General features: G+C 36.8%; 1 protein-coding gene across 1 annotated transcript in view; it reads left to right on the top strand.

Moving 5' to 3' along the window:
* Positions 1-22,461, top strand: part of TRAPPC11 (trafficking protein particle complex subunit 11) — a 2,455,228-nt gene that overhangs the window by 1,831,796 nt on the left and 600,971 nt on the right. Inside the window, exon 22 of the mRNA XM_044062556.1 lies at positions 18,724-18,845. Coding sequence (XP_043918491.1) covers positions 18,724-18,845 — 122 coding nt within the window. The remainder of the gene's footprint in view (positions 1-18,723; positions 18,846-22,461) is intronic.

A 22,461-nucleotide genomic window follows, 5' to 3' on the forward strand; every position in this document is an offset into this window, starting at 1 on the left:
TCTTACAACATCTGACTTTTGTAAAACACCTTCTAAGTTGCCTAGGGTACACAGTAAACGAAAAGAAATCAAAACTAGTGCCCTCACAAAATATGACATTCCTGGGTGCCAGCTTGAATACAACGGCCCAGATGGCTTATCTGACTCCAGACAAACAACTACAACTAACTCAATACCTCAAAATAATGGCAACAAAGACCCAACTCCCTGTAAGAAAAATTCTGCAGGCCTTGGGCTTCATGGCATCTTGTATACTACTAATATCATTTGCAAAACTGCATATGAGGAAATTACAATGGTACCTGAAAAGCGTATGGACTCAACACAGCCACAGCTTGGAAACAATACCTCTCATTCCCTGCCTTCAACAGGAGTTTCTATGGTGGTCACAGGCATGTTACCTCAACAAGGGTCAGCCTTTCACCTTACCCCCAGCCAGGCAAACTATGACAACAGATGCATCTGACTATGTCTGGGGGGCACACATGGCAGGACGGTGCGTTCAAGGCATATGGACTGTAGATCAAAGGAATCTGCACATCAATCAAAAAGAAATGCTAGCTGTGCAGAATGCTGTGACAGCCTTCAAGGACCTCTTACATCCAGGACAGCATATAATAAGGACAGACAACACCACAGTAATGTGGTACATAAACAAACAAGGGGGTACACACTCCTACCCTCTATGCAGGCAAGCAATGACCTTGTGGAACACAGCACTGGCTTACCAAGTTCAATTACAAGCTCATTTCCTGCCAGGAAAAAAGAACACATTGGCAGATGACCTAAGCAGAAACATCATGGCTCCCCACGAGTGGAAACTGGATCCACAAGTATTTGCAATGATAACTCAAAAATGGGGGCGCCCAGACATAGACCTGTTTACCAACCCCCAAAACCATCAGCTTTCAAAATTTTGCACAAGGACATTTCACCATCAAGCTTGGAAAGTGGACGCACTCTCATTCAGTTGGAAAATGCTGACAGTATATGCCTTTCCTCCATTGCCCCTTCTCACAAAGGTGCTGCTGAAAGTCAGGATGGAGAGACCTCGAATGATACTCATTGTCCCGGACTGGCCACGCCAGCACTGGTACCCACTACTAAGGAACATGGCCCAGGGCCCACCATGGATTTTACCACACATTCCTCATCTACTCTCACAGCAAGGCAGTCAGATTCTACACAGCCAGCTCAAAACCTTAAATTTGGCTGCATGGCACATCACCTAAGCAACCAGCCAGTCCCTCTTTCACAAACTGTTATGGATGTCATTCTGGAGGCCAGGAGGCCCAGCACCAGGAAAGCCTACTCAGACAAATGGAAAAGATTTTGTGCCTGGAACCAAGCTAAAGGCCAAAATACCCTTCAGCCGGACATGCTTCAGATTCTACAATATTTAACTGAGATGTTACACAAAGGACTTTTCTTTTTCATCTATTAAAATTCACGCCTCAGCTATTTCAGCTCACTACAACACAGATCCTCCCTTAGTTTCACATCCACTTCTAAGGCCGTATCTCAGAGGGGCAAAAAACATTAGGCCTCCCAGGAGAGCGCCAACACCAACTTGGGACCTAAATTTTGTTCTGGAAAAACTTACCCTGCCACCTTTTGAGCCAGCTTTCTCAGCTGACTTAAAGTTTATATCATGGAAGACTGCCCTGCTGCTAGCAATTACTTCAGCCAGAAGAGTCTCAGAGCTACAGGCACTAATGGCAGTAGAGCCCTTCCTCATCTTCCATCAAGACAGAGTTTCTCTACGAACTAACCCTTCCTTTATGCCAAAGGTGGTATCCAGTGTGGCTCTAAATCAAACCATCCACTTACCCACCTTCTTTCCAAATCCACAAAACAAAGGAGAAAGACTCCTGCATTCCTTGGACATTCACAAGCAACTACGTTACTTCTTGGATAAAACTAAGGCTTTCAGAAAATCTGACCAACTTTTTGTATCCTATGCTACAGCATCACAAGGAAAGGCGATCTCAAAACAGACCATTTCCAAATGGATAGGACATTGCATATGTTTTTGCTACACCCACCATGGAAAACCAGTTCCTGCTAGCATAAGGCCCCACTCCACCAGGGCAGCAGCTACATCTACAGCCTTCCTCAGGGGGGTGCCAACCAAGGATATTCTGGAAGCTGCAACTTGGAGTTCAGTACACACCTTCACCAAACACTATCACTTACCACTTTACTCTAAGACTAGAGCTGGCTTCGCCACTGCAGTTTTGCAGGGCCTTCTAGCCTCCTCTAACCCAGGTTGACTCCACCTCGCATCCTTAGCTTTGGGATTTTATCCAAGTGTGATGACTGCAGCAGGATAACACGATGAACATAGTACAGTTTTGTACCTACCATAAATGTAGATGTTCGAGTGTATACCCTGCTGCAGTCCAGGTTACCCTCCCTCCATCCCCTCTGACCTAACTGAAACCTTTCAGTACCTTAAAATCTGATACAACCTTTGTGGTATATTTGCTTATAGCTGGAGGGATGTTTTGTTTGTGTTAAGCTTTTATTATTGGTACTATCTACTGACCATCTTTTGGGGGGGGCACCTGACATCTGGGGCCTCTTATATACCCCTGGCGCACTGAAGTCAGGGAAGAAGTGACAGCAACCGACGCCGGACCAAGACTTTGGAATTCAGGCTGACTGCGGGACCGCCTGACGACAGGATAACCCAAGTGTGATGACTGCAGCAGGGTATACACTCGAACATCTACATTTATGGTAGGTACAAAACTGTACTTTTCCAAGATATGATTTATTTGTGAAAATTTAACAAAAAATATAATTTGTGGGTTGTGTGCATTATTAATGTGTTATAATATTTATAGAAAGACTATGAATGCACTAATTATCACTGCAATTAATACTTTTTGATGATATCATTGCTATTTGTATAATTTTAATACCTTTTATTATTCACAAAATATTTACATTTGCTCATGTTTTACTTTTAAATTTATTTATCAGAAAATGGTCTGGAATCCAAAATGCAAAATATGTGTAGGCTGCTAGAGGTGTGACATTCAACACCACATAAGTGTTCGAGTTCCATAAGGACCAAACATGTCAGTCATATAAATATGTAACTATATAAAATAACAATTTATCTCTATTTTTTTTCCTCCCTACCCTTTCCTTTTTTCAAGGATAGCAAAGACAATTGTGTGCACTACTGATACTTATCTGTTTATTTTGTCAGTGCTGTACAATGATAAGTTGGTTCATTTATTTACAATTTGTTAACCAGGTTAGACCTACTAGGCCAGTGCTCTTTAAGGGTAAACCTGAGGTATTATTCATAATGAGTACAGGAGAGTTGGCCAGGGCTCCAGGGAACAAACTGTCTGTGGAGACTTCCCTTCTCTGTATGGGCAGTGCTGGAAAATGACAGAGGTAGGGGGTAGCATGTAACTAATGCATACGGAAAGAAATACAATGTATGTGCTTTCAGAGCAATTAACAGTGGTAGAAAATTATAATAGATGTCTGCAGAAGGAAACTCATGTGGACATTTTCAGTATTGAAATTGCAGTGTTATAGCAGGGGAGATTATCAGATGGGCAGTTGTGTGGACAAATTCAGCAAGAAGAGCTGGCAGATGATTCTGCAATATTGTGGTGAGACATGGACAGAGTTGAAAAATAGATTTTTGGGAATGAGAATGGAGTGCAATCAGGTGTATTGGATGGAATGAAGGAAATGGCATTTTTCCAGAAATTAATGCTTCTACAGTGGTAAAGAAGGTAGCGTTGTCTCCTCACAGTAAGACGCTGTCTGTTTTGATTCTCAGCTAGAGCATCTTCTGCGTGGAGACATACTTGAATGGGCGTACCTTCATTGGAAGTTGTGCATTAGGGCTGGTAACTCGGCACGTAAAAATCAACTAAACTACCAATCATTAGCGGTCCGGAGTTCCGCTGTGGTGACCCCTAACCGGGAAAAGCTGAAAGACACAACAACAACAACAGTGGTAAAGAAGTCCTCTGCTGTCACAGTTACCAGTAGAAAGGGCATACTGAAGGAATAGAAAGGGTAATATTAAGCCTACAATAAGAATTCAATCTAAGATTGATAGAAATGACATTTAAGACAACAATGTCTTACTGTTTGGTTTTAAAACACAAGATGTTTGTGCTTTTATTCTTTTGGGGAAAGAGAATTTCTGTGACATTATTTTTTAAGCTTTTTCTGGTTTGGATCAGTGTTTATCAAGCAGTATGAAGAGGGGTCATATTCCTTCCCATGGACTAAATACTTCATTCTCAAAATGTTCAAGTTAGTAAAAAGATCATTATTCAGTGTAGAACTGATGTGGAAAAATAATATTTGCCAAAAGTGTTTGAATCTGTTTTGTTATGCTGTCATGGACATTAAAAAACATTGATAAAAGGGAAATTTAAACTTAAGGTTGAATATGTTTGGTTAAATTAAAAATGCAAACTGGAATGGTAAAGCATTTACCAAGTGAAATTAATATGGAGACATCAAATGAAGTATATGTTACTGCGTCTTGCCTAAAAATGTGTTTCCATTGTGGGTCTGAAAACCATTTATTAATGAAGTGTTTTATGCATATTTGTGGGCAATGTGAGGGGAAAAACGACATGCTACCAAACACTGTTGCAGAGTGTTACAGATATCACAAAAAAGATCATTTCTGGATGTATTGCTTAGAGAAATAAAAATAAAAAGGCCGCAGGATGATAATGGGAATAAATGACACATGAAAATAAGTAAAAAAGTTTGTATTGTGGATGGGGAGAGTAATTTGGAAGACGGAGAGCTAGACAAAAAAGATGATAAAATAGAATGTAATGTAGAGAATGTAAAGTAGTGTGAGAATAATTGTAAAAAAATACAATGAGTTTCAAACAGGAGAAAGTGAAGAAGGAGAAGAGGATGTTTAGCAAAAGGTTTGAGACAGAAGTCCTACAATTAAGAGTACCAAATTGGAAAAGAAAGATTCATATTAAAAAATGTAAAAGATAAAAATAAGGGAACAGGTTAAAATTCACATTGCACCTTTAATATGAATAGCATTCTTAATGATGTCAGATGATTTTATGTTTTTCAACTGTGTGAGAAATTGAATTCTGGTTTAATTGTTTTATTAGACATTCAGTTTTTAAACAAAAACAAGAGCACAATTTATTATGTTATAGAAAAAAAAAATATTTGGAACCTGGGTAAGACCTATGCTTAGGTGGTAATATTTAATTCAAACATGAAAGTGATCATATTTTTGGAACATGTCATTATTAAAGCTGGTTGCATATCTGTCATAGATGTACAAAAAGAAAATGTCCTTTAATATTTATGCTTGTTTATGCATATACTCATTTTAACAGTAGAGAGAAATTATTTGAACAAATTAAGCCCTATGTAGTGGTAAATATAGATGTAATTATTGTAGGTGACTTGAACTGCAGTATTAGATTTTCAAAAAAAAAATCTTTAAGATGTTGATAAAATAATGAAATTGGTAATTTAGAGTTGTGGCAATAGATGGAATTCACTTTTACCACAGATGGCTTAAAGACAAAAAGGATTTTTTTTTCTGTTTTCAGACACCTTAATAGAAATTCATTTTTTGTCAGTGGAGTTTTCAGATCATGGTGCTGTATGGGCTATTATTGGTGAAAGTAATGAAGTTATTAAGTTAGATAAAGAAATTAAAAAAGTAAATGGTAAAAACATGGAGGAAAAAAGAGCTTAGTGAAGAGCTTGAGATGTTTTGGAAGGAACATAACAAAGATGACTTTTTATAAGTGTAAAGTTGAATGAAGGATGGTGTTTAAGAAGAAATATAACTATGTATATTTGGAATTAGAAAATTATTTCTACAAGAAAAAGATTATGGCAAAACAGTTTATGGAATATGTAATTTATTAGAGCAGAATGATTACATTTATTTTTTTAAGGAAAAATTATGAAGAAGATAAGAGAATAGCAAATTTAATAATAAGGCAAAGGTTTTTGACTCAAAGAAAAAAGAGGCCATTTCAACATTTTTAGGGAAGTTAGTTAAAAGAAAGGATATGATTAAATGTATTTATTTATTTTACACTTGTTTACCAGGAAAGTCTGACTGGGTTTTACCCCATTTTCAGTGGAGGCCGGGGAGAAAAGCTCCAAAACAATTCATAAAATGTAAATTTCCAAAACCATTCTTAACAAGTAGCTTACAAAATATGTTAACGTTTCCCAAGAGAAGTTCTAATGGAAATGTTAGCAAGTAACTTGCATTGTATCTAATGGTTAACATAGAGTTTGTAGAGCATTTCTCAGAACATAGTGTGATGTGCAGGTCACATTTGTTTTATAAAACATAACATGGTAACCAGTTCACAATGAACATTAGAGTAAGAGTCTGTACATACAGTGAATCATAGTGTTATACCCATTACATTTTCTACTAATGACATTACTTATCCTACTAAGGAAACTAAGAATACAGATCTAAAAGAGTTAGAGAGCAATGTAGAGTGAGAAGACTGGTGTAAAAGAGGAGGAGATATGAAGTGAGGTGGAGACGAGGTGATACAGTGATACTTTACACAGGGGAAGGTTTTGGGTTTGTGGCAGAGTGGGAGTGAAGAAGGAAGGGATACAGAGGGGGGATTGGATAAGGTAAGTAGTTGATATTAAAGTTTATTATGTAATCCTGTATTAAAAATTTATCAGAAGAGAATATTGTAGTTGAAGTGTAATGGAGTGGGTAGAGTTTTAACCAGGGCTTAAACAAGGGCAGAAGCAGTGGGCTGATTAGGTAGTTCCGCAGGAGATTTTTGAATTGAGTGGGATTAGTTGAACACATAATGGCTTATGTGATGATATTCCAGATTTTGGAAATGTAATTGGAATATAGTGAGTCTCCAGCACTATTATTAGATCTGGAGATTTGTAGTAATGATTTATTTGTTGAGAGAAGGACATGAGAGTTAGTGTAAGTTTGTATCAGTTGGAAAGCTGCGGATTTTTCTGGCTGGTATATCACTTTGTGTGCAAAGTTGAGCTGGGTGAAAGATGGTGAGGTAGTTCTAGCCAGTTAAGTTGCTAAGGCTAGGTAGCGGTGGGTCTTATGGGGGAGTTGGTAGTAAATTTAGCTATTTTATTGTAGCAGGTTTTGAGTTTAACTAGATATGTTGTATTTAGATTAAAGAAGAATTATTAACCAAGAACTGTGATGTCATTAAAAATAGGGAAAGAATAATGAAATAAGTGGAATCTTTTCAGTGAAGAAATAGAGGAATTGATATGAAAAAGAAAATTCAATGAAATGTTAAAACATTACTGAAAAAGATTCTTCTGATTTAGCCAAGGACACTTCATTACAGAAATTAGATCATGTTTTAAAACATGTTAATGATAAATGTGGCTACAATTAGGTATGTAATAAGATAGGAGTTTTACAAAAGGTTGAATGTTGAACAAACACTTCTGTTTTGACAGGTACTAAATGAATAGAAATTGGAAGGTTTTAGTAAAGTAGACATTTGTGAATGATGTTAAAATAATACTTAGAAAAAGGAGATATAAATATGTTAGAATATTTGAGACTTATCGCATTGAAAAATATGGATTATAAGATCATTTTGAAAATCATGAAAACCAGATTTGAAAAAAGGTTTTCAAAATGTGTGAAATTAAGGAATTTCTAGAATGACAAAAGCAGATTAAAGAAATGGTTATCATAATTATATTGGGGCAAGATGCACAATTGGTGGGCTGTTATGTAGCTAAAACTTATGGGGTTTGTAGTGGTGTAATTCATTTTCTAAAACGTGCTTAGGAGAACAGTATCATCAAAGTTAATGTTAATAGATGGTTGAATAAGAGATTAAAAACGCAAATATGTTTGAGATAGGATTGTCATGTGAGTTTATTCTGTATTTATTGATTATAAATGCTGTGTTGGAAAATGTGGTTATATTTTAAAGAGGAGTGGTTTAAGTATAAGGATACAGTAAAGATTCTGTTGATGATTTATGCAGATGATGACGATGTCTTAATTCCAAAAAATATTCATTGACGATAAAGTTATTATTTAAGATGTGAAATATTTAAGCTATGTAGTTTTAAAAGTAAATAGGGAAAATGTAAAGATATGAGAGAGAGAGAGACAGATGGGCTAGCATTTATTTTTCTAGATCACAAATAAAAGTCTGCGAAGTACCTTTTGGTAAATATGCAATTAAGAAACAGAGAATGTACACTAGAAGAAGTTTATGGAATTATGAAATTATGGTGTTTAAGTGAGTTTTTAAAAAGCTCATTTTGCAAATTCCATAGTTTTTTATTTACATCAGTTTTGGAAAAATAACTTCCAGATGACTTTTACTTTAATTTGAGATTCTAGAGTAATTTCTATTAAATAGTTATATGTTTAATAAGACAGAGAAAATGGTTTAACTCTGTTACATCCAATAGTTAATTTGTCTTCCTTTAGATGTTAAATTTTAAAAACAGAGTATGTTAAGTGAAAGTTTTAAATTTAAGTACAAATTAGGCATTGGCAACGTTGAATAAAAAAGGTAAATTAATCAAAGAGGGAGCAGCTCGGGAATATTGGGGAAAAAATAAGGGGTTGGAGATTATGATCCAGATTTTAAAATATTTGCACTCATTATAAGTGACTTACTATAGTATAACATTGGCCTAATTCCAAAAGACTTGCTCTGGTGTCAGACTTTCATAAAGCAGACTTGTCCTGTAACAGGTTAGTCACACCAAGAGCAAGTCTTTTGAAAATGCGGCAGGGTTACCCAGGAGTAAGTCACTTATATTGAGAGTAAGTCTTTTGGAATTGGGTCCTAGAAAACAGTGATTTGTAGAAAGACACAAAGGAATGGTATGAAAAAATATGCAGACCTGTTTTTTTTATTGATCTCTCGGCAGAGATGGGGGAATAAGTTGGTGGAAATAATAAAAGAATGAAGAGATTTTAAGATTTGATAGGTATAATTTTATATGGAGACATGTTGAATGAGTTGCCAGTCATTGTTTGGTGTATACTGTTATGAATGAAAGATGATTTTGGAGATTTGAGGTAAGAAACAGTGAAACATGTTTTTTAATTGTCCAATGGATACTAAATTGTTTAGAAGGTTAAAAATGATTTTTTAAGGAAAATGGGTGAAATCAGTATGGATAAAATAATGTGCAGGTATTATCAAACTTATGGGAAAAGTTCAGTTGTCAGTCTTTATAGTTTGAATGAACATTATTCTAAATTTTTGAATGCTAGGTCTAATTATTGTTTAACAAGGTATGGAATGAAGATAACATATTAAAGAAAATTAAATTTTGGTTTAAGCACAAGGAGTTGGGTGATGAAGTGAAATTGGATATTCAGAGTGGGTAAGTAAAATATTTTAGTTATGAAGTGCCATGAAATTAATTAATGTTGAACATATATGTTGTGGACAAATAATCATGCACCAGAAGATCACCAAATTTATTAAAAAATATTGTAAATGCTTTTATGCTGTAAGGCGCTTCATCAGACAATGAACAAGTTTTAAAATTCATTTATATACTGCTTTTTATAATTACATGATCAAACCTTCATTTAATCAATCAATACCATAAAGCTTGATGTTTAAGAACTGGTTTAGCTTTACAGTATAGCTATATTCATCTATTTCAGTAATGTTAATAACATCTCCACCTCTCTTTGGAATATTCACTTTCTGTAAATCTATACATTTAAAACTATGTTGTGCTCCTTTATCTATGTTTTTAATTAAGAATTCTATAAATACATCTTCAAACACAATATATAAGAGACAAAGTACTTTTATGCAGGTAAATCATTCTCTAATAAATACATTTGTTACAGTAACATGATTTATGTGAAGTATTCAACAACCATAGACAAAAGGAGTTTTACAATTTGATGAGAGCAGAACATGAAGCACTAAATGAAGTCAAACTATTCTGTTCAGATCAGATACGCAGACAAAGGTGGACTACTATTGATAATGGATAGAGACTTTTGTGTAAAACAAATGAATATATTAAGTGATTTGAATACTTAAAAAATCTGAACAGTAGTGAAGTCATGAAAATGATCTCAAGGTTAAGGCTTGTTTGCATGATTTTCAGTTGAGTGTGTTATTAACAAATTAATAAATTGTTTGAATATTTTATGTTAGCTGCCCAGTTACCCCAATAATATATGGTCTACCTAAAGTCCATAAATCTTTGGTTTACTGACTGCTGCGACCCATATTTTCCAGTCATGCTTAGTTCCCTAAATCCATTTCTAAATTTGTTGAGGAAACCGTGCACCCTTTTTTAAAGATATTGCCCCTACAATATTAAAATATACAAAAGATTTTATTACTGATTTAAAAAATGGTAAAGTGGTTACAAATAATGACAGTTTAATATTTGTTACTATGAATCTCACTTTGCTCTTTATAGCTGTACCTAATGAATTTAGTATTAAGAGCATCAGAACTGATGTAGTTACAAAAACGGAATTAAGTAATTCTAAAATTAATTTTGTTTGTCTGTTACTTCAATTGATTTTCAGAAATAATGTTTTCATGTTTAGTGACATATTTTATTTACAGAAAACAGGAGTAGCTATGGACACTCCATGTGATGCAAATAGCTATGCTAACATGGTTATGTTATGGGAAAAATACTTTTGGTTCAAATGGTCGTGAATATACATCTTTACATTTTTGTTACTTGAATTGATTTTCAGAAATAATGTTTCCATGTTTAGTGATATATTTTATTTACAGAAAACAGGAGTAACTATGGGCACTCCATGTGCTGCAAATAGCTATGCTAACATGGTGATGTTATTATGGGAAAAATACTTTTGGTTCAAATAGTCGTGAATATACATCTTTAATACCATATTATGGGCAATTTATAGAGTTATTTTTTATATGGTTAGGTAATATAGAGCAGTTTAATAAATATATTAATTATTTACACAGTACTACAGACGTTTTTAAGACTTACTATAAATTTTACCAGAGAAAAAGTTAAATATCTAGATGATGTTCATCGTGTTTCACTGTTGCAGTCATGACTGATGGATTTTCGTCTTCTTCCCCAACATAGATACTACAGGGTTCCTGATTCCCATCAGTTTTTATACAAGAATCCTACTGCTGACCCTGAAACCATTTCTCAGGGTCCTAAGGGAGTTAAGGCCGCTACTGCTAAAAATCCCATTCCTACTGAAAAGGATTCTCGAGCCTTGGAAAGATAGGGAAAAAAGGTTCTCCCCTGCTGGCAGGCAGCCCTCGGTCGGCCAGAATCCCAAAGTCTGGGTCTGGCGTCGGCTGTTCAACCCCACTCCCTGATGTCAGAGCACCAGGAGTATAAAGCTGAACCCTGTAGTATCTATCAGGCCTAACAGGAGCAGGAGGAAAAGAATCAGGGGTTAAGTTAGCCTCCAAAAAGGCATCATCCACAATATCCAAAACAGGAGGGATAGCCAGGGGTCTATGTTGGGGAAGAAGAAGAAAATCCCTCAGTCATGACTGCAACAGTGAAGACACTCGAACATCTACATTTATGGTAGGTGTACACAACTGTACTTTACTGTTTATAAAGATGAGAATGGTAAGATTAACGCTATGTTGTATAGAAAGCAGTGTAAGAAAAACTTGTATTTACACTTGCAGAGTATGCATCCGACACATATAAATTGTCCATTAAGAATGTTATGTCTTTTGGCTTTTCCCGGTTAGGGGTCGCCACAGCGGAACTCCGGTCCACTAATGATTGGTAGTTGATTTTTACGTGCCGAGTTACCAGCCCTGACGCACAACCTTCAATGAAGGTGCGCCCATTCACGCATGTCTCCACGGAGAAGACGCTCTAGCTGAGAATCGAACCAGACAGCATCTTACTGTGAGGCGACAACGCTACTTGTCCATTAAGAATATTACTATAAATGAGAATCTTTAGGCTTGTCAACAATGACAATAAGTGGGATAATGTTTTTAATGAAATGGGAGAGCAATTTTTAGAGGCTGCCCTATGCAGGTTGTCTCTAATACCAAAAACATTAGCTCTGATATGTCCATTTCCAAGTCAGATCTGGTCTCAGCACCTCCAAAAACATGGATCCAGAGCTGTGACTTCTTCCTTTCCCATAATCCCTCTGTCTTTCCCTCTGAATACCTCAGATCTTGTTTGCCTCTTGATCGAACAACTGTGGTTTTCCAGGGCTCTGATCTCCTTTGCATCATCTGAGGATAAGTCAAGTTTCTTGTCTCATTTTCAGTCTTGCTATTAGACTTGAGCCTAATCCCTTCATTGGTGTGCAGTGAAATTTAGGTGTTTTGTTCCTTTTTAATATTTTCTTAGCTGTTTCTATGATGTCTGAAAACGTTTCTAAAATCTGAGGCCACAAAATTCATCTGCAAGACCCACATACCATGTGTGATTACTGCTTGGGTGCAGCACACGACACCAGCTATGAGGTTTGTGCCTCTTTTCTTAATAAAGCTCTTCAGAGTAGAAAAGATAAGTTAACTCAGAAAGAGGTTACTTCCAGTCATAGGTTCATAGGTGTTAAGCCTAGCTAGGCATCCCAAATCTCAAAGTTCTGATACCCTTACCTTAAGTATAAGCAGGGGCTTGGGGATGACACATTTACAAGCAGGAGCCTGGGAGATGAACTATTTACAGGCTGCCTGTGTCCATTAGAGACATAGGTGCCAACCCCAACCCCAACCCAGGGATGTTGGCACCGAGTTCTTCCCCCTCAAACAGTTGGATACATTTTCACTGAGACATTGTACCCGGAAGAATCCGTATTCCTAGAGGTATTTTTGTCTGACACTTCTACTGCTTGGGTAGTCCCTCCTGTTGTTGCCCTTATTGATGTGGTGGCTCAGAGAGCCTGGAGGTTTTCGGACACAGTGGAGCCTAGCCAGAGAAGGCAGACAAAGTCTTAGCAGCTGATAAAGACAGGTCACACTGTAGGAAAGGTCCACCAGTAGATGACATGGTCATAGCAGCAGCCACTAAGAAGGGACTCATGGAAGAGAGATCATATGTCCATTCCCTTAGTAGAAAATTAAGGACTTTGGATAGATTTGGAAAATGGACTTGTGCTTCAGTGACTTTTTCACTTGGAATGCTGAACTACTTGTGTCATATTCATATTACACGGTTTCAGAGAAATTTACAAAATAATTTTCCGATTCTGTCTCGGGTAACTTGCCATCATATATCCAAAAAAAAAAGTGGAATCCCACCTGGTTACCCTTGCATCTCTCTCCAGTGTGTCCACACGACAGCTCTGAAATGCAGCTGATGTAACATCTAGATCAGCAGGTATAGACACTGTTATCCATCATCATGCCTGGATGTGGTTGTGTGATTTTGTCGAGGGCTTTAAGACTTCCTTCATTAGTACCTCTTTTGATATGTCCATTCTTTTTGGAACCAAGATCAAGGACACAATAACTAGAAGTGAACAAGACAGTAAAACCTTGTCTGCTGTGGAAGCAGTTTCTCTACTCCTCAAAGAACCTTTTCCAAGAATCAAAGAGGTGGAAGGAAGATATGCTTCAGAAAATCCCAGGGTTTTAACCAGAACACTTCTTCATACAACCCTCCCAAGGCAGAAGTGTGGTAACTTCAATCGATGTTGTCCTAGACGCAGAGGCAGTCTTTAAAACCAGGGATTTTGTGAATCCTTTTCAGAGAAATCCTTTCAGTGCTCCTGAACTTTTGCCTGACTGATGCTGTCTGGAGGCAGTCAGGGACACTTATCCCTGCAGCCACATACTCGGCAGGCCATCACTTTGGATTCTTGGATGGTGCAGGTAATCACCCGAGGATACACCATTCCCTTTCTTTACTTTTCCCCAACAAGAAAATATTTTCCCCCAAGTGCCACCCCATCAGCTGGAATCTGCTGCAGCAGAAGTACAAAAGCTGCTAGAAAAAAGTGCCATCCAACTAGACCCACCAGACTAAAAGGGTCTGGTGTCTACACCAGATTCGTTTTAGTTCCACAAAAGACAGAGGATCTAAGGCCCATACTGGTTCTCAGTCATTTGAACCAATTTGTGTGAGAGACAAAATTTCAGATGATCTCGGTTAAGTCCATTCTACCTCTTCTCAGGAAGGATGATTGGATGTGCTTTGTAGATCTTCAGAATGCTTATTATCATGTGAAGATAAACAAGCATTCAAGAAGATTTGTCTGTTTCAAGCTTCGAGCCAATTGCTATCCATTCAGGGCTGTGCCCTCCGGCCTCACCATAGCTCCGCAGATGTTTACCAAATGTACGGCAGTAGTCACAGGATTATCTGAGGCTGAAAGGTTTCAAAGTCTTTCTGTAGTTGGACGCTTGGCTCCTCACTGCTCCAACCAAGGACCTACTCAAAAAAGGACACTTTACTTCATTTACTGCACAATCTGGGGATCACTGTAACCCTCTCCAAGAGTCAGCTGACTCCCAGTCTATAGAGTTTATTGGATGCCACCTGGATACTGTGAATCAGAAAATCTTTCTACCACACTCTAGAATCCGGAGTCTTCAAAGAGTAGCCAACCAAGTCCTATCCCTCCCTTCTCCACCAGCAAGGCTGATTCTACAACTTCTAGTTCTCATGGCTTTTACAGTCACTCTAATTCCATTCTCCCAGTTCTACTTGAGGGTTCTCTAGTGGGTGTTGTCAGTCCATTGGTCTTCGTTACATCACCCTTTGAGTTCTCCAATCAAACTTACACCAGTATACAAGTCGTATCTCAGCTGGTGGACATCTACTTCGCTCCTTTGCGAAGGTCACCACTTCTGTCCTCCATCTCCAGTAGAGGTGGTCACCACAGATACTTTCCTTTTAGGGTGGGGAGGTGTATTACTAAGGAAACACTCCTGGACAATGTCAGAAGCCAACGTACACATCAACATTCTAGAGATGAGAGCAGTCCTTTTAGTGTTGCATGCATTTCAAGACTTTCTACTAGGAGGTATGATTTTGATTCAAGCAGACAACATGGCAGTAATGTGGTACATAAAAAACAAGGTGGATCCAGAGTTTATCTTTTATGTCTGGAAGCAATGATAGTGTGGCAATGCACAATGACTTCATGCCACTTTCTAATAGCAGTGCACATACCAGGGGCATCCAGTGTGCTAGCAGACAGGCTAAGCAAGAACATTATTCTGCCTCACAAGTCCCTCAGTCAATCAGTGGTGAGCAAAATTTTCTGCCACTGGAGCCAACCTTGCTGCGACCTGTTTGCTTCCAACCTGAACAACAAGTGCAGCAGTTACTTTGCCCTCATCCCTCCATAGGATCAGTCACTGAGGGACTGTCTAGTCCACAGCTAGCTCCTGGGACTTCTGTATGACTTTCTCTTGTTCCTTTTAATCACAGAATTCATTCAGAAAGCTAAGAGATACAAGGCAAAAGTGATCCTTACTGGCCTGGACAGATTTGCTTCTCATTTCTATGACTTCAGCTAATATATCCTCCCTGAATGCTGACTCACAGACCAGGTTTACTATCACATCCTTCCCAGGATCCTCTCCTGGACCTAGATGTTCTAAATCTAACCACTTGATTTCTGCAGTTTTGACAATGGCCCGAGATGCCAGGTTTTCACAGTTTGTAGTACATATACTGACAGCATTACAAAAAGCTAGCACCAGCAAATTGTATAGAAGTAGGTGGAGAATATTCTCTTTTTGGCCTTAGACAAAGAATTTGGGTCCCTTTTCTGCTCCTCTACCATTCATTTTGGACTGCCATTCAGAATTGTTTCATAAAGCCTGTAGATTCTCTACTATAAAAGTACAACTGGCAGCAATTTCTAATTTTCCTGTTGGCCATAACTAGACTCTTCTAGCCTCATTGAGTGTCTAAAGCCTTTCTTAGGGGGTACTTTTCTTCTTAGACCTCCAATATGGGACCCCGCCCACCTTGGGATATCACAATAATGTTACAAACCCTTACAAAATGTTTTGAGCCAGTGAATTCAATAACTGTTAATTTCTTGACTTGGAAAACAATCTTTGTGATAGCAGTTACTTCATCAGAAAGAATTTCAGAATTACAATCCCTCTCTTGTAAACCACCATACCTGGTCTTCTATAAAGACAGAGTTTTCTTGAAACCACATCTTTCTTTTATTCCCTAAGGTGGCATCATTATTCAACATCATTTAGTCTACAAACCTGCCAAATATTTTTCCAAGGTATTCAGACAAAGGAGAATATACCTTCTGTTTCCTTGATTTTCACAGACAGCTAAGATTTTATCTTCATAGAGCAAAATGCAGTAGAAAATCAGATCAGTTGTCTGTGACCTTTTCCAAAGCAAAGCTAGGGTATGGTGTATCTAAGGCTACTCTTTCAAGATGATTGTGAGATTGCATTTTGTTTGTTTAAAAGTTGGGACCACATCTACTCAAAACAACTAAAGGTCATTCAACTAGGTCAGTGGCAACCTCAACAGTTTTTCAAAGAAACTTACCAGTTGATGAAGTTTGTGCTGCTGCAGTATGGTCTACAATTCATACCTTTGTGTCACATTTTAAACTGGATGTATAATCCAGATCTTGCTCATCTTTTGTTTCTGCGGTGCTTAAGAATATTTTTCCATGAAGCCACCCACAGAGAACAGTAGCTAGGGAATTTGTCCTATCGAATGAATCAGACGAAAATGGACGACATCAGGTGCTAACGTTTTATACTTACCATAGCACTAGATCCGTGTTGTCCTATTTTCGTCTGTTCAACATCCCTCCCAAACTCTCACCTGTAGTAGCTCAAAGAATGGGTGATAACCAAGAAGTCTTCTGAATGAAATAGACACTATATTTGATTAAATATTAGTTTGAACACTGTTTTAAGGGTTCCGGTTGTACATAGTAGAGAAAGTGATATTGTTTGTGAAAATTTTATATTTGATTGGTCTATGCTGACAGTTAGTGCAGAACTAAAGGGTATTGTAGGTGAGACCCCCCCCTCCAAATTCTTTTTTTTTAAATTAAGCAATCAGGAAAACAACAACTTGGTCATAGGTATGACAACTGCAGACAGAAAATGTATAAGAAGGTAAGCACTTTTCCTTGTTTTAAGTGCATCTGTTGCACATTTACTAAATCAGATTCATATTGTATACATATGAAAATATATGGTTTCTTTTACATTTTATGCTGATGGTAACACTGAAAATATAATTCATTTAGCTGTCTGTAAAGCATGCTCCTGTTTTTATGTCAGCTAAACCAAAAAGACTATAAAAGAGAGAATTGCTGGACATATTTATGACATCAAGAAATAACTTACTAATAGTGCATTAGCCAAAGCTGTGATGAAGAAGAATGGAGTATAACATAGTTTTAAATTTATGGTTTTACAGAGAGTAGATATTCCAAAGAGAGGTGGAAATGTTATTAACATTACTGAAAGAGATGAATGTAGATGGATTATAAAGCTGCATGCTAATTAATATCCTGGGCTTAATGTTTCTTTTTCTGTAAAATCAATTCCTAAACACCAGGCCTTAAGATACTGATTAATTCAAGTTTCGATCTTGTGATTTTTAAAGAGCAGTGTATAAGTGAATTTTAAATCTGTTGTTCATTCTCTGATGAAGCACCTTAGAGAGTGAAAGTGCTTACAACTTTCTTTAATAAATTTGGTGATATTTTGATGCATATTCACTTGTCCAAATTATTGTTTTTTGAAACATTTTTTTTCCTGGACTTTTATTTGCTCTTCCTGCCAGCGTGTTGTTGGATTGAGTTTATGCTGTACTAGAATATTGAAATGTGCGAAAACGTAAAAATGTTAATATATATAGATATGTAATAAAGACCCCCTACTCTTTTCATTATGTGCGGGACAGGAGATCTTTTGTATCCACTTGGGCTACCACCAGTCCAGGGCTGTGGGTCTTGGTTTACATCTCTTCAAAGGATGACTCAGTTAAGAGTGCAGCAGCACCCTCCCTTATGCTGTACTACAGTTACTTAGTAAAGCAATGTTGTGTTACTTGCATTCTTACTGTACTCAGAAATGCATTCTAAGTATATAAACACTGTTGTATGCACGTCTGTAAATTTGTAGTCACTATGCTTTTAATTTTATATGCAAGTCTGGAAATTGTGCCTGTGGTTCCGGGTTATGGCTAAAAAATGGGTGTTCTGGACTCTCTAATCTGCTGACTTGCCCACCTGTAGTATTCCCCTGTCTGTTCCATGCACACAAATGCAGAGAAAGATCGCAGAAGTGGAAGGAAAATATTAGCTGTCATTTAGGATTGAAACCAAAGACCTCCAGTATTCCATGCTAGCATCACTGCTACTGGACTAATAGGAGCCTCTAGGTGAAAATGAAAGCTAATATTTTCTTTTCACTTCTATGATTATCACAGTGCCTAAGCAGAGGTCTTTCTTTCCCTGATGGAATGAGGCAGACCTGAGACACTGCTTGCAAAAAATTGTCAGGAAGGCTCTGTCTTGTGGCAGTAGTATAATTCTGCAGTGAAGTGTACTGATAAATCACTGTTCTTGAAGACCTGAAATTACAGTAAGTGCTGTGTAGCTGTTTTATAGTTTGCATGATTCTGTATGTCATTTTACATAGAAAATAGAGAAAGAGAAAAAATCCTTCTGAAGCAGTATTGCTTTTATATTACTTTGATTTCTTATTAGAACATTCAGGTTATTAACATGTGCACACTTATATAATTTAGGGCAAGATGCCAACTTGTCTCAGACCACCCATGTAACCCTAAATGGGTCAGAGATGTGTGATGAGATGCACCCTTCCTTGCTTACAGACATTCCCATTGAAGATTTGCAGCCAGGTGGAAAGGTAAAAATATTAATGATTCTGGTTATCTGTTTTTGATGTATTGGATTTTAACTAAATACATAAATACTCTGCAAGTATCTTTTTTCCCTGTACTGCCACTTTACTTTTTAAATTAAAATACATCTTAAGAATAGCCCATGTTAAATTATTATTATTTAGAAAGATAGGGGCAAGGATGCTAAAGTTGCTGACTGAAATCATTGTACCTTTAAGTGCCAGTATGATTCTGTTATACTCCATGTGGATCTAAATGACGTGAAACATACCTCCCTGGACGTGATAGAGCTTTTGGACTGTGCATCTCAGGCTGGTATGAGCCTAGTATTGAGCAGCATTTTACCTTCTGCAAGGATGATGCCCCAGTACAGACTCAAAACAGAAGACAACTAAAAACAGAAAAAAACAGATTGCTAAAAAACGAACAGCGGTTGAGTTTAATCCAAAAACTTCATGATAAGTACTCAAATTTATACAATTAAAAATTCTCAAAATCATTGTAAAAAGAAGATAAGCGCTTTAGTCTGGAATTGTTCAGGACTTCTTCATATAACTAATGGCCATAACCCAAATGTTTAAATAGGCAGCCAATGGACATATGACCGTCCAGTCAGAGAGCAGCATACATCTACACCCCTTTTAAATGTGCCATAAGGCTTTTATCCCATTGTCTACCTCATTAATGATCTTAACTTCAATAAACATGATATTAAAATATTTTCATTTAGCGCTGGCCGGCAGTCGGCTTTTAATGCTCATTGCCAAAAGAGTTCTTGTCTTTCAAGATATAAATACCACGGAACACACTTTGAATTGTGTACCACTTGTTCTATTACAACAAAATTAAAACTGTGTTTAGGAAATCTAGTACATGCTTACCAATGCATTAGTAACATTTTTATTATGTATATTATATATATGTTTGTATATCCTTTCTCATAACGTCTGTTCAATTTTACCAATGTAGAAAGATCTACAGTATTTACACAAAGCTGCATATACCCTATTCCCTTTGAGCAACTGTTGAATTTCTCTTTTTGTTGATACTGTTCATTTCTGATGGCAAAAGACCTCCTACCTAAATCCATTTACACATTGAACAGTGACCACATTTTGTCATCAGTCTTTTTGCATTTTCCTTTATACCTTTACAAGAGCTAAACTCAAGGATGTTCTTCAAATTTTTCTCTTTCCTAAAAAATATAAACAGTCTTTCAGAAATAACTTGGCAAATATCCCTTTCTTCACTTAATATTGATCAGTTCTTATTGAGTATCCATCGAATGGTTTTACTGTCCGTATTAAAAGCAGAAATAAAGGATAAGGAGAATGAATTCCCGCTGATATTTTAAAACAGTGGCTCATTAACATTAGTCCTGCTTAAGATGGTAACAAAAAGTTACTACTCCTTTTAGCTTTTACTTCTTCTTTAATTTCTTTCACCAAGAAGGAAGGAAATCCCCAACTTAAAAACATAGATTGCAGGATGGCACATTCCTTCAAAAAAATCTGAATCCTTAGTAGCCATCCTTGCTGCCCTGACAAATCTGAGTGGCAGGATGGGTGCTACTGTAATAAAGGAATGTATTTGAATATGTAGATCTATGGTAGATGTTAGCATAATAAACTCTACACTCCGTATTTTTATCCAAAAGAATGTCCAAACTTGACATTTTTAGAAAGTGCATCTCTGCCAAAAGTCTTAAAAATTTGGGACTTCTGTTAATATAGTCAAGAAATTCTTCCAGTTTAACAACATAATCCTTCCTCACAATAAACAAATCATCCAGGTATAGACAACAAAACTGTAAAGATTGTTTGAAGGGACCACCTGTAACAAAAGACATTACTGTATTCATATAAATGGATCCATAGTTGGATCCCATGGCAGCACCCTTTCTAGTATCAATTCCAGTAGTTTCTCCAACACATTAATTAAATCATGTGCCAAGTTTTTCTGTGTCAAAAATTCATGAAACCATAGAATTCCCACATCATGAGGAATTACAGTGTACAGATCTTTCACATCAACATTCACTAATAAATCATTCTCATTAAATTCAATTAAGTTAACTTTTGGAAGGAAATTACATGAATCTACACATATTTGGGGTTCATCTTTCAAAATATCTTTTAGTTTGTAATCAGTAAACTTGTCACAAGACTGTGTTACAGAGCCAGTACTATCCACGATAGGGTGCATAAGTGGATTGTAAATGTCTTTGTGGATCTTTGGACTACCGAACAAATCTGGTATAACCAGGGAGATAACATTAAGGTAATTGTATTCTTCGATTGAAATACAGCCCTCAATAAACAGGTCATTCAATTGATTTCTGACCTTACTATATGCCTGATTTAGTTCATTTTTTTATTTCGCTTAATTTTTCTTGTTCTACCTTAGATAAATTAAATCCTTAAGGCTGCTATATTTTTGAACCATATTCCTTATATCTAGCTCACACACTTTTTGAAATATCTGTAACACAGGGTGGAGAGGTAAGTTGTATGTACTAGGGATATGGTAAACATCCGACCATGTATGTAACTCATTAAACATTGGGTATAGGTTCACTTTTCTAACAAAATGTTTAAAGTCAGTAATTGTATTCACTGTGTTTGCTTTTTGTGGAAGGAATAAAAATTAAACATTTAGCCAAGGTAGACATCAAGTCATCCTCAATAACAAAGTCTGAGAAATTATATACAGAAAAATCCACATCACAATTTTGTACTATCTTAACAGGTCATATAACATGATCCGCTGAATTACTAGAAAGTTGCTCATTCACAAGAACATCCAATGTATTTAATACCATTGATTGGTCCGTGGCCAGCAAGGATCCCTCCATTGAGTATTCCTTGGGGGGGGGGGGGAATCCTTACCCTTCACTTCATTGATTCTGATTCAGTGAGAATTCCTGTTGGTTGAAAGTGTTCTTTTCTTTCAACTTCTTGGACTGTCTCAATCTCAGAAAATCTGAGAGGTTGACATTGTAACCCTATTCAGTATGGCCATCTGTAGGCAAATTTCTATACTCAAATCCTGTACATATATCATCCACTCCAGTTACTCCCTGTCTTTCTGCAAAGTGAGCTGGAAAAGATTTTTGTCCCCAGTTTTGTGATGGGGAGCAGAAGCTTAGGCTGAACTGTTAAGGCATGTTGTCCAGCCTTGCTCCAATTTCTTTAATTTTTGTTTTTTTATTTGTTGTATGCAATGATCAATGCTAGAAAAAATTCTAGCCTGTTCATACCTAAATCTGAGAATGAATGTCACTTATAATAACTTGGTCCAGTTGGTTAACCTCTGTGGTTAGCTGTTCATTGAGCTTGTGGTTATGTCTTACCAAAAACTCCATATATTTGCACCCATGATGATTAAACATTGCTGATAAATCTTGGTGCAGGAATGAATCCTTCTGTAACCCTGTAGGGTATCTCAACAACCACAGGCTCTTCAGTACATGATTAACATGAATTGATTCCACAAAATATGCATTTTCTATCTGTGCTTTTTTTAAACTTAATTTATAGTCCAATTCATCCAGTCTAGTGTAAAGTTAGAATTTTGATTTGCTGAAAAAAGGTAATTCAATACCATTTTTAATCCATTCAG

This window comes from Protopterus annectens, chromosome 2.part1, assembly GCF_019279795.1.
Source record: "Protopterus annectens isolate FY-2018-M chromosome 2.part1, PAN1.0, whole genome shotgun sequence".
Taxonomy (NCBI): domain Eukaryota; kingdom Metazoa; phylum Chordata; order Ceratodontiformes; family Protopteridae; genus Protopterus; species Protopterus annectens.